We start from the raw sequence: 12087 nt of genomic DNA on the forward strand, positions 1-12087 counted from the left end.
ATATTAATTAAATTCCCCAACATGATCTTCAAACGCACAACGATTCGATTAAAGAAACACAAACCTTAAAATGAACACACCAAATTAAGAAAGAAATTCAAAGCAACATATTGACAAACTCACTATTTGTGTTTGGCTTTGATGTTCGAGAGAATCTTGCACATGGATTCGTGTGACGAGCCTGCTACCCTAATTAGGCCATTTGTAACACTAGTTTTCAATTGTTTAGCCCTATCCCTCATTGCTTGCCCATCTTTGTGGACCATCAAAGTCCTAACCATCTTCTCTATCTCCTCCCTCCCCACCACTTTCTTCGTCGGCAACACCTCCGGCCGCACCGCCACCCCGAGCTCCTCCACTAACATGGTGGCGTTCAACCTTTGCTCAGCGTAGAGTGGCCAAGCTATCATAGGTACGCCACTCGTTATGCTTTCCAACGTCGAGTTCCATCCACAGTGCGACAAGAATCCTCCTACCGATGGATGCGCAAGGATTTCGACCTGTTGCGCCCACTTGGGGACGAGTATTCCGATATTTTTGCTTCTGTCTAAAAACCCTTTAGGCAGATGGTCATATTCCGCCCCTCCGTTGGCCGTGAAGAACGCATCATCCACACCATGTTTAGTCGGCGGTCGTATCACCCACAGAAACCTCTGTTGGCTCAGCTCCAGCCCCCAAGCTAGCTCTCTGGTTTGCTCGGCCGACAACACCCCACCACTTCCGAATGACACGAAAAGAACACTTTGATTGGGCTGCTTGTCTAACCAATCCCTAAATTCACTCTTCAGACCTGTCGGTTCGACCGGTCTCGTTAACGGTCCGATGGGATAAACTGGCGACTTGAGTACTGATTTCATAGCTTCGTTTTCCCTGAAAGCTTGGAGGGTTTTGGCCTCCCAATCTTCATAAGTGTTTACCAGAATCCCATCACATAAAGTGAACTCCATCCCCATTCTTAAATACTCTCGATACTGTTGATCACCCCGGTCCAGCATAGGGTCCACGACGTCCTCGGGCCTAACCGGCTTGCATCCCGGAATTTTCAAGTGCTCCGGTTCATCGACGTATTGGTCCTCGATTTTCTCGTCAAGAATCGGGCAATACACAGACAACGCAAGAAACCATGCAGTGGAAGTACAGTACAAGTACTTGGGCATGTTGAACTCATCCGCAATATGCAGTGATTCACTCCCGAAAAGATCCACGAAGAAGGCGTCGGGACGATGGTCCATGGCGGTCACCGCGGAGCGAACGAGCGGAACAGCTTCCCGCATCATTAAGCACAGTTGCGTCACCACTTTGGTATCAGGGCCTACGAGGTTTGAAATGTCAACAGGAGGAAGTCGGATGGTTTCGACGAGCTCCTTGTCTATGTGGGGGTTTACCAGATTGGTTTCTGGCGACATGGCTGTTGTAACTTGGAGGACGGTTGAGCGGACACCGTATTTGGCGGCGAGGCGGTTGGCGAGGACAAGAACAGGGATAAGGTGTCCGGCGCCTGGACTGGAGAGTATAATGACGTGAAGCTTGCTGCTTGAGGAGTCATCCATGGTTGATCCCGAAGCCATGATCACCAAGAATGAAGATTCGAAATGAAAAGAACACACTGCATTAGGTAACAAATTAAAACAATATCAAAATTTATCCAAAACATAAATAATTGTGGTGCTGCGTTGTCTATCAGGAAATGAATGATGATCGATCATATAATAATTTATTATTTGTTGGCATGCACACGGTGCGAGAAGATAAAGTAAATACAACATTTTATTATAAATAACATTTCGGGTTGAATTATTATATTATAAATAAATAAATCTTTTCTTTCAAAGTTCTTTGATTTATCAACACAAATATATAGTAATCAAATCATGACTTGTTCGCCAATTTTTTTAACCTTTGATTTTTTTTTTCTCTCTTCTTCGTTAAATATTCTATTAACTAAGAAGGTGTGATTGTAAATTTTTTTTTATAGCAAATTATTAATACAATTATAATTATAATTATTATTATAATATTAATGCCTTTTTTAGTAATTATAATATAAAATAAATCAACAACTTTTAACTTTAAGCTTTATGGTTTTATTTTATCGAAATAATTTAACAATTTATTTTTAAAATAAGATGTCACAACTTATAAATTTTGAATACAATTTTTAATATATAGGAATTATAATTTATTTTAAATAAATTTAATCAAACTTATTTATTACTATTTTTTTTATATTTTAGACTTGTGTTATAGACCGGCCTAACCCAACCTCATTAGTTATTTCCCAATCCTAATTGGGTAAACCAGCTCAAACCATCAATTTGGTAGGTTGAAAAAACCTCAGCCCAACCTATGAGGTAAAATGTCTCACATGATAAAAATTAAAAATTTAAATGAATTTATAAAGAAGTTATAATAAACTTCTATAGCAACTTGAGTTAATCATTTTCATGAAGCGAGGACGAATACGAAGTAGTTGTTATAGTGGTCCATTGTGCAGTCACGCAGACGCGAGCCAGGACTCGAAGCGTGACACAACCCAGCCCACCGCAGGCTATGTGTTAGACGATCAACCAGCCAAATAATTATTACGAGGTGTTCAACTTGTTGTGAAAAAGTAAAAATTTACGGTAAAAAGTAAAAATCTCAAACTCTCAAAATTATCACACTACACACTTTATAATATTTTTCTCTCAACTCAATTGTGATTTTCTTCACAAATGAGAGATATACTTATAGAAATTTTTTACAAATAATCCAAAAATAAATTACATCATTACCTTCATCATCACACACAAATTTCAATATTTAACACCTAATTTTACCTAATTTTCAACATTCAAATATTCAACATTCAATATTCAATATTCAAATATTCAATATTAAAATATTAATTTTCAACATAACTAAACTATTATATAATGAAGTCGCTTTTTGTGATCACTAATACTCTTAACATGTTCTCCAACTGCTCCAGCAGCCCAACGACAAGCCTTGTAGAAGGAAAATTTGGACTCGAAACCCAACTTTATTTTACAGGTCCATAGGTTTCGTGGACCCAATTTTAAGAACCAATTAGCGAAAGTTATGAATGTCAGTCAATGGGTTGGATCAGGCTAAGTCCAAAATCCGACAGGTCCAATTTGAATTAGACCCTCTAAAAATTATATAACCATTTATATGAGTCACTGCACAATAAAGAAATTTAAAAAATATTGAATCATCAAAATTATTTTCCAACTTTATAATTATTTATGTTACATAAATCAAATCATTGTTTATTTATATTCCATCAATCAAATAAAATCAAATCAAATACTATAGTAACTATCATTATTTATTTAGTTTGTTAATAAATAAATCGATTTGGTTTGTTAAGTCTGAAAAAATCTCTATAAAATCGTCTCACGAAACCAATTTTATGAGACAGATCTCCGACTCATAAAAAATCATTATTTTTAACTACAAATATGGATCAGATCGACTCGTTTCATAGGAGACAAACTTGTTCATTTTTTTCCGGAAAATTTCATCAATTCGTTTTATTTAATTTTACGTAATTGGGTTCCATACATTTCTCAATCAATCAAATGCACATATTTATTTTTACATATCATATTATAAATTTAAAAGGAAACTTTTGAGATGCTACAAGACATTATATTCGTCCAATCTCAAAGGTAGCATCTTGGTTTAGGGTCCCATTGCCCAAGCACCAAAAACGGATAAGATTTATCTAAAACATAATAATGTAATCTAATAATGCGAGAGAAATTTCAATAACTACTTAAGAGCCACTCATTTAATTTAGACGTCACACTTGACATAAATGTGATATCTAAACTTGCCACGCGCACGTGGAGTAATAAATTATTGTGGGGGTTATCCGGTATATTTATTCATAAACACAAAAACTTCAGTCAATTTTGCGAAACAGATCTTCTATTTGAGTCATTTATAAAAAAATATTATCTTTTATTGTAAATATGAGCATAGTTTACCCGTCTCACGAATAATTTATCCGTTAAACCTACTCATTAGTGAGAACTCATGGACATGGACGAGATATTCATATGAACTTGTGATCCTTCATGCATCAGCTTTTCCATGTATGAAAATGTCACCTCACACATATTTTAGTATCTCGAGAAAAGTATTGCAATAATGATTCTAAAACGTGAACATTTCGTCGGCATATATNTTGAAAAAAAAATCAAAAAATTGATTTATATTTATAATTTATAAATTAGTTAGAGATTGAAAGAGGATATGTTACTTATAATATGGATAAACGGTGGTCAATTTAAGGCCAGTTGTTAGATGGCAACCTAGCACCATTTGTTACCCACTCAAGTGCACCATGAAAACATATCACATGGTGAGGGGACGGGACCCGTATGGAGCGTGATTTTATATAACCCACACTACAATAATCATATATAAAACTAATTGGTTGAGATTTTGGGATAATGTTGACAATTTCATTCTCAGCCAATCTTATTCACCCTCCGAGTTATTTGTCGGATATCCACTTCATGTATAAAATTTATTCGAAAACGAAAAATACAATGGAATTCAAATAATACACATTTTATTTCGGAATTAAGAGTTTCCATATTACAAGCTTGTGTAGCAATGTCACAAATTGTGGAAACCGGGGTTCTTGAGGAATGAAGTTTAACAACAAACAGGGGAAAAATAGTGTATTTCCCCGTGCACTGGCATCTTGATACAAAAGATAGTTCTAATCTTATTAACTGATGAAATCATTGTCTAACGCGTCCGACTAGCCATGTTTATATCTGAATGCCGTCGGCTACGATGATACAGGCATGATACCTCAAAGCAATGTGGCACAAGTGGGCGTCTAGCTGATCAGCAGAAACGAATTTGAGATTAGGCACAAGCCTTTCTGCTCCCAAGTGTTAGTTCCAAATCATCCATTCCAATGTCATGTATTATTTCACCCTCCCACGCCTTAACCGCACCCTTACCAAACTCGAGCTCAGGGCCACACGACCTCTTCGCTGAGGATGATCTCCATCTATATTCACCACAGCCATCAAATGTATCTTGGAGAGGATTCGGGTGAGCCACAGGTTTCACAAGGTTATAAGTTGGTGAAAGGGGAGGAGCCGAGGCTGGATCTGTCCGGAAACTGACCCAACGAGCAGCATTTGATGTAGAAAACTCAGATTCGTCACCTTCTGGAATTGGGATGGGTGTGAAACGACGAGGGCGTTTTGGACTAGATGGGGCCGAAACAGCGAAAAATGGGTGGGATAAAGAATTCATTGGAGCATTGGGAATAGATCCCCAATGCAGCATGGGTTTTGAAGTTCTGGTCGGAGAAGAAAGTGGAGGAGTAATGGGGGCACTAATGGAAATACGAAGAGGAGGAAGGGAGGAGGAGAAACATGTTAACTTTCGAATGATAGGGAGATTGTATGAGGTCGAGTATCCATCACAGCGAGATGGACTTGGGAAGGACGAGGATGTGGGGCTGGCATGGTAAGAAGGTGCTGGACTCGGGAATGCTGAAGAATTCGGGCTCGGTTGGATTGATGGAGGGAAGCTCATAATGGTAGGAGGCAATGGTGTCTCCGAAATTGGTCGATTGGATCCCTGTGAATGTCCACGTAAATCAAGTGAGCCAGTAGCATGACTAAAAGAACAAGTATATGGTCCATGTCCATTAAAGCAAAGATACAATTTGCCTACTAATTTCAATAATATCTGAAACATATCACATGAATTAGAAATCAAAAGTACAATAAACATAAATAAGGACAGCTGAACAATTTCACAAACATCAAGACGTCATCACATTCAAAGATCATGTTTTAGATCCTTGAATTTCAGGCTAGAATACAAGGTGGAATTGATCATGTATGAGCAGATGGGTAATAAAAAAGGTAAACTCACTTTCAAGAATGTCTCCACAAACGATAAAGAGATGAAATTTAATTGAAGAATTTTGGGCAAAAGAAGTTCACCTGAACAATTAATCAATCACCTTAGAATCAGGTAGGAACATTTCCAACAATCAAGTCAAGAAACACAAAATCAAGGAACACAGAATCAAATATCAACCGAAAATCAGAGCATAACGAAAAGAAGACAATAAAAAACTAACAGCAATTATCAAATAACCTTGCGATAAGTGGTGCCATCTTCCTCAACAAGCCAACCTGCTTCGGCGCAAAGAGCCTTCAAGACTTCGTTATTGTCGCAGTGTTTAGGGAGCTTAAAGTCCCCCTGTGCTCGAAGACCGGCGAAGATTTTGGCGGCTATGGCTCTCCTCTTCCTCTCTCTCCTTTTGTTGTTCTCCCTCTCCTTCCATGTCGGCAGCCGCCCTGTCGATGAACCTCCCGCCGTCATTTTTACTTCCTCACGCCGCGCCTCGCTCTCTCTCTCTGCCTCTGTTCCGTTTGCGTGAATGATTGAAGAGGCTAAAAATGGGACATAAATCGCTCACAGGGGTCACGCTTTATTGGAATTTGTGTAATTACCGTATTATCCTTTGTTTCGCCCTTGACTTACCTCACGTGTAAAAGGAGTATTTTATTTAAAATTTTTTTTTTAAGAAAATGATTTCATTAAGTGTATTTCAGTCATTTTCGCCACACACACATTCTTCAACTACTGAAGCCCAAGTCTGCGCCATAACCCCTCACGAAACACATACAATGGCGGGATCAAAATCCTCCGACATTTTCCTCTTGATTCTGAATCTTCTTTCAATTTTCCCTTTCCAAAGCTTCTCATTCTCCCCAGACCGTCCCACCGATCGCCGCATTCTGGTATTGCTGGACGATCTGTCGCTTAAATCATCCCACTCGCTGTTCTTTTCATCCCTCCAATCCCGCGGCTACGACGTTGATTTCAAGCTCGCGGATGATCCCACCATCGCCGTGAAGCGCTATGGCCAGTATTTGTACGACGGTCTCGTCATCTTCTCTCCTTCTATTGACGGTAAGTTCGATTGGTTTGTATGATGGTTGGTGGGAATTTAGATCGATTTCTATTTTTTTTTGTTTTATCTTTTTGGTTTTTTAATTTTCGAGAGATTCGTGTAGGGTTTGGAGGGTCGTTGGATGTGGAGGGGGTTTTGGATTTTGTCGACTCGGGGCATGATTTGATTTTGGCTGCGGATTCAAATGCCTCCGATTTGATCCGTAACATTGCTGCTGAATGTGGGGTGGATTTCGATGAGGTGGGAGATTCTGCTCATCCTTTGTTTTGGATTTTCTGTTGCAGAATAAGCTGGTGCATGACCTGTTACTTGAAAGCGAGCTAATGGGATTGCGATTAATTTTTTAAAACCCAATTTCCTAGGATTTTGACTCCTAATCCAGTGCTTTCAGACCGCGCATACTCTTTTTGCAGCTGCCAGGGTTCTCCAATGTCATTTATTACCGAAATTTTTGAGCACACAAACATACAGTCGTCAAGTAAAAATAGTAATATTTGCATTGCATTGCAATGCGCCCGGTTTATGCCAGTCCATACTCCACATGCTTATGAAAAGGAGTCTTAGTTTATGTAATTGAAGTGATAACAGTGTTAGTTCTAACAGAAAAAAGAAAACTCATAAATCAACCTTCTTATTACCTTTTAATACTGGTATCTTCATTGCAAAAATATCAGAGAATAGAATCACCTAAAAATGTTGGGCGTGGCTAGAAAGCTCGGTTTTTTTATTATTACTTTGAGCTAATCAATTGGGAAGCGCTTGGCAAGGAAGCTACTTTTTTGTTTACTTAGTTTATGATGCAATAAAGGGAACACTCGACACTCCTTTGGATGTTTTTGCTATCTACGTAGTTGTGGATTGTGATGTAATGCATCGATATATACCTGCTAACTAACCTGGTCTTTTATATATCTATGTTGTTTATGAGTTTGCACTATTGTACAGGGTCCCATCAGCATGGTCATAGATCATTCTAGTTATGCTGTCTCAGAAACAGAGGGAGATCACACACTAATTGCAGCTGACGATTTTATTCAATCTGATGTTATTTTGGGAACTAAAAAGATCGAGGTTGGTTTTTAATAATTGAATACTGGTATGGTTTTTTATTGAACATATTCTGGTGTCACGGGCGTTCATTTCAGGATTTTGTGACTTCTATCTGCATTTGTGACTCTTTATGTGTCTATCACTATTTTCAGATTAACTTTTATTCGATCTGATGTTTTCACGGAGTGTAAAAATAAGGGGATGGTTGTTGAGGGGCATATGACTGGTGCATGTGTTATTGCATATGCTGGTTTCATTAATGTGCATTACTTGACTGTGTATCTGCAACATGTTCTTTCTCTATCTATGCGTCAACTTTAAACCGATCTTATTTTTCACAATGATTATCAGGAGTTACTTGTTTATCTAACTCTTGGTATTTGCAAAACAGGCCCCTGTGCTTTTCAAAGGTATCGGGCATTCACTGAATCCAGAAAATGGCTTGGTAATGTCGAATATTTTTATGTTTGCCTTTGAATTTTTCACCGCTAAAGTTCATGTAACAAATATCAGGATGAACATTCACTGATTATAGGTTTTCCGTGATAATCTTGTCATCTGTTATTCCTGTTGCAATTTGTAGGTTTTAAAGGTTCTTTCTGCGTCTGCTTCTGCATACTCTGCTAATCCTAGCACGAAGTTGTCTAGTCCACCATCGCTTATCGGAACTGCTATCTCTCTAGTTTCAGTTGTGCAGGCTAGTTATATCCAGTTTTCATATTCTTGCGTTTTTCGATAAATGCTCGTCCACAATTGTGTGAGGATAGATTTCAAATTGTATAATTATGTGGTTCATAATTTTTCTTCAACATTTTATCAGATACTACGTAAATGTTCAACATTTTGTAGCATAACGTGAAATTATGCATTACAGGCTAGAAATAATGCAAGGATTTTGATCTCTGGCTCATTAAACTTGTTTAGCAACAGTTATGTTTAGCTGTGAAGTTTAATTTATGTATATAATCTGTCATCAGAATTGCTCAAGGGGACTCTTTTTTGCAATAAGAAATTGTTTGTTTTTTGCACCAGGTTGTTCAGATCAGGGGTGCAAAAGGCTGGAAACTTGAATAAGTGAGTGGATTTATGTGCAATAGCACTATTGGTTTGTGTTGCGCATTGCGCGTTTCATCTAAAAATGTGGAATGACCTGTTGAATTTTTTATGTAAATTAATGCCGCTGTATTCATTTGACCTGCTTTAGCATGTCATATTACAATGTTTTTGTCTGATGTAGCATTTATACAATCTTGTGTAAATTGAGGATTATCGCATTATCAGAATCACGGAGTCATATAATCACTGCATAATTCTATCTGATATTATGACGCAAACAGAATTCCTGCCTCATCCTTGTTTTTGTTAGGTTATGAAATTGTATTGTTTACCTGCAAATTTCTGTTTATGAGGTGTAGTCGTTATTTTCATGTTTTGCTACGAAGGATAATAATTTTTCCTGTCTGTTGTTCATTATGTTAGAAGATGTTTATGTTTTTGCTTTTCAACTAACAGAAAATGACGTATGTGGACAGATATGTAAAATCTGGAAATGAACAGTTTGTTATTGAACTTAGCAAATGGATTTTCCATGAAAGGGGTCATCTTAAGGTTATTTATTTCTGTGGCAGTGGCATTCTTCGATTTTTAGCATCCATTTTTCTACAATCTAACAATTTGGAACTACTTTTTAATCCATGCCTTAGTCTGTCAACATTAAGCATAACAAAGTTGGTGAAACAGAAGAACCTCAAACATATCGGATCAACGATAACCTGGTAATTCTAATTTTCGCAGTGCTAAAACCTTGTTACAAAAGCAACTGACTTCCCTAATCCACCTGAATGATTTCTTCTGAAATATTACAATTTTTTTTGACGATTAATAATACCTGCTAGGAATTTTCTGTTGAAATCTTTGAGTGGTCGGGTACTAGTTGGGTACCACATGTTGCAAATGACGTTCAAGTGCAGTTCTACATGATGAGCCCATATGTCTTGAAAACATTGTCAACAGATCAGAAGGTAGCCATCCCAATCCGTTTGTGCATCAAACTCTCTAATGAACACTGTGTACTCATATCTTGTATATGTGAATTCGCTGCAGGGGAAGTATCACACTTCATTCAAGGTACCTGATGTTTATGGAGTATTCCCGTTTAAGATTGAATATCAGAGGCTGGGATATACTAGCTTCTCTCTTTCAAAGCAGGTATTTTCGTATCTTACTATTTTGGGAGAACTAGTTTATGGCTGTATGCTGAGAGATACTCTGTGTGAGCTGCTTAAATTTTAGTTGCTGGAGTGTTCATTTATCTACGTAACGATAAAAAAGAAGAAAGAACAGCAGCCATGAACTAGATTTTTTTTTAATTTTACCAGATTCCTGTACGAGCTTTTAGACACAATGAATATGAGAGGTTTATTGTCACGGCGTTTCCCTACTATGGTGCTTCGTTCTCCATGGTAAATTCTGACCCTCTGTGTCTCTCTTAATTTGGGTGTGTTATTTTTACAATTTTATGTCCTCAACTGTAAATTTCTCGACATTTTAACGTAGCTACCATAATTGATGACTGCAGATGGCTGGATTCTTCATCTTCAGTTTCATTTACTTTTACCACAAGTGAAAGCAGTCTTCTGTAGACAAGCTTGCTGTTGATTATTTACCTTTTAAGTTCCTTTGGCCTTGATTATAGAAGATGTTTTCTTTGACTTAGCTTTATAGATACGGCGGGGCATGTATTGTAGCTTTAAGGACAATTTTGGATTAAAAATGAGAGGAAGTTTCAAGTTCTAACTCATCGAATATAAAATTTGTTTTCTATGTTGAAATTTTGAACCACGATATTTGATCACTAGTCCCTGACGTCATGTTCACTTAAATTTTTTATTTCTTGTAATTTTCACTGAAGTTTAATTTTCGATATTAGTATCACTCAAAAACATAATTTCATTGGGGAAGTAGTTCCAAAATATGTTAAATTTCATGTAAATTTATAATTAAAATTATTTAAAAGTACTTGTGATTTTAACACTATATTCTTAGTTATTTGAGCGAGCTGCTTATGTATAATGTATTATTAACTCCGTTGTGAAAATTGGTGCCATCGATGTTTTTATAATACTTTTTTTAAAAAAAAAAATTATTTAATATTGAATTTACACTGAAAATTTTATTTTTTGTATAAATATTTTTGTTAAAAAAATAAATTTAAATTTGAAAAATTTTAATTACAATTTTCTGATTTTTCGGTGAACCCTATCATATTTATAATAAATAATAAAACCATCTCACTATAGTTTTGTATTTTTTGAAAATGTTTTGATAATAAAAATATTATTATTATAAGACAAAATTAAGCTAAATTATTATTTTAATATTATTGTTAATAATATAATAGTTTTAAATAAATTTATAGTTTAATAATAGATACATAGTGGAATTAATTTTTTAACAATTAAATGTAATAAAATATAAATATTATCAAAATTTAGGAGATGATATTTTTCAGATAGCAAACCGCGTAACATAAAAGAATTTTATTTTATATTTTTGCTTATACTAACGAATGTGTTATGAATTATGACCCTTTTTCTCGTTATAATTTCCTTTCTTAATTAAAAAAAACGCAAAAATATCGCCGTTGCCGGGGATCGAACCCGGGTCACCCGCGTGACAGGCGGGAATACTCACCACTATACTACAACGACTTGAATGGGAGGATCGCTTCTAAATATTTTTAAATCTTAAACTTTATGTAGCTGAAATTCACAAAAACCAACGCTGAATTCAGTTTACATAGAAACCCCAAAGAGAATCGATTAGCAGATTCACAATCCATTCACACTGTGCATGAAAAAAGTGATTTTATTACATTTTTCATGACATATATCTGATATCATCACAAACTTGCAATACATTAGGCGGCTACCGTGAAATTCCATTTAACACAGCTCGTAAAAATCTGATAATATATGAACAATCATCGAACATTATAGATGACGATTGGAACAACTATCAACTACAAAATCTTGTATCATTTTTGACACACTAAGGAGAATCCATTG

The 12087-nt window shown here is 36.3% G+C and overlaps 3 protein-coding genes and 1 non-coding gene across 4 annotated transcripts; 1 reads left to right on the top strand and 3 right to left on the bottom strand.

The window, feature by feature from the left end:
- Positions 1 to 3: 3 nt before the first annotated feature.
- Positions 4 to 1663, bottom strand: LOC140974294 (anthocyanidin 3-O-glucosyltransferase 5-like). The gene has a single exon (XM_073437669.1). It carries the CDS (start codon positions 1566 to 1568, stop codon positions 123 to 125), a length of 1446 nt encoding a protein of 481 aa, XP_073293770.1. The 5' UTR covers positions 1569 to 1663; the 3' UTR covers positions 4 to 122.
- A 2900-nt stretch (positions 1664 to 4563) lies between these two features.
- Positions 4564 to 6450, bottom strand: LOC140974295 (protein BZR1 homolog 1-like). Its single transcript, XM_073437670.1, has 2 exons — positions 6148 to 6450; positions 4564 to 5619 (listed from the first exon to the last, which is right to left on the bottom strand). Exons 1-2 carry the CDS (start codon positions 6373 to 6375, stop codon positions 4891 to 4893), a joined length of 957 nt encoding a protein of 318 aa, XP_073293771.1. The 5' UTR covers positions 6376 to 6450; the 3' UTR covers positions 4564 to 4890.
- Positions 6451 to 6622: 172 nt separating this feature from the next.
- Positions 6623 to 10820, top strand: LOC140974296 (dolichyl-diphosphooligosaccharide--protein glycosyltransferase 48 kDa subunit-like). Its single transcript, XM_073437671.1, has 13 exons — positions 6623 to 6969; positions 7074 to 7210; positions 7916 to 8041; positions 8412 to 8465; positions 8604 to 8717; positions 8895 to 8947; positions 9050 to 9094; positions 9553 to 9628; positions 9724 to 9795; positions 9916 to 10041; positions 10124 to 10228; positions 10399 to 10482; positions 10599 to 10820. The coding sequence occupies exons 1-13, from the start codon at positions 6684 to 6686 to the stop codon at positions 10644 to 10646; spliced, it is 1326 nt and encodes a 441-aa protein (XP_073293772.1). The 5' UTR covers positions 6623 to 6683; the 3' UTR covers positions 10647 to 10820.
- An 838-nt stretch (positions 10821 to 11658) lies between these two features.
- Positions 11659 to 11730, bottom strand: TRNAD-GUC (transfer RNA aspartic acid (anticodon GUC)). Its single transcript has one exon. It is a non-coding gene; the product is annotated as a tRNA-Asp (tRNA).
- Between the last annotated feature and the right edge of the window lie 357 nt (positions 11731 to 12087).

The sequence above is a fragment of the Primulina huaijiensis genome, chromosome 3, assembly GCF_012295235.1.
Source record: "Primulina huaijiensis isolate GDHJ02 chromosome 3, ASM1229523v2, whole genome shotgun sequence".
NCBI lineage: Eukaryota > Viridiplantae > Streptophyta > Magnoliopsida > Lamiales > Gesneriaceae > Primulina > Primulina huaijiensis.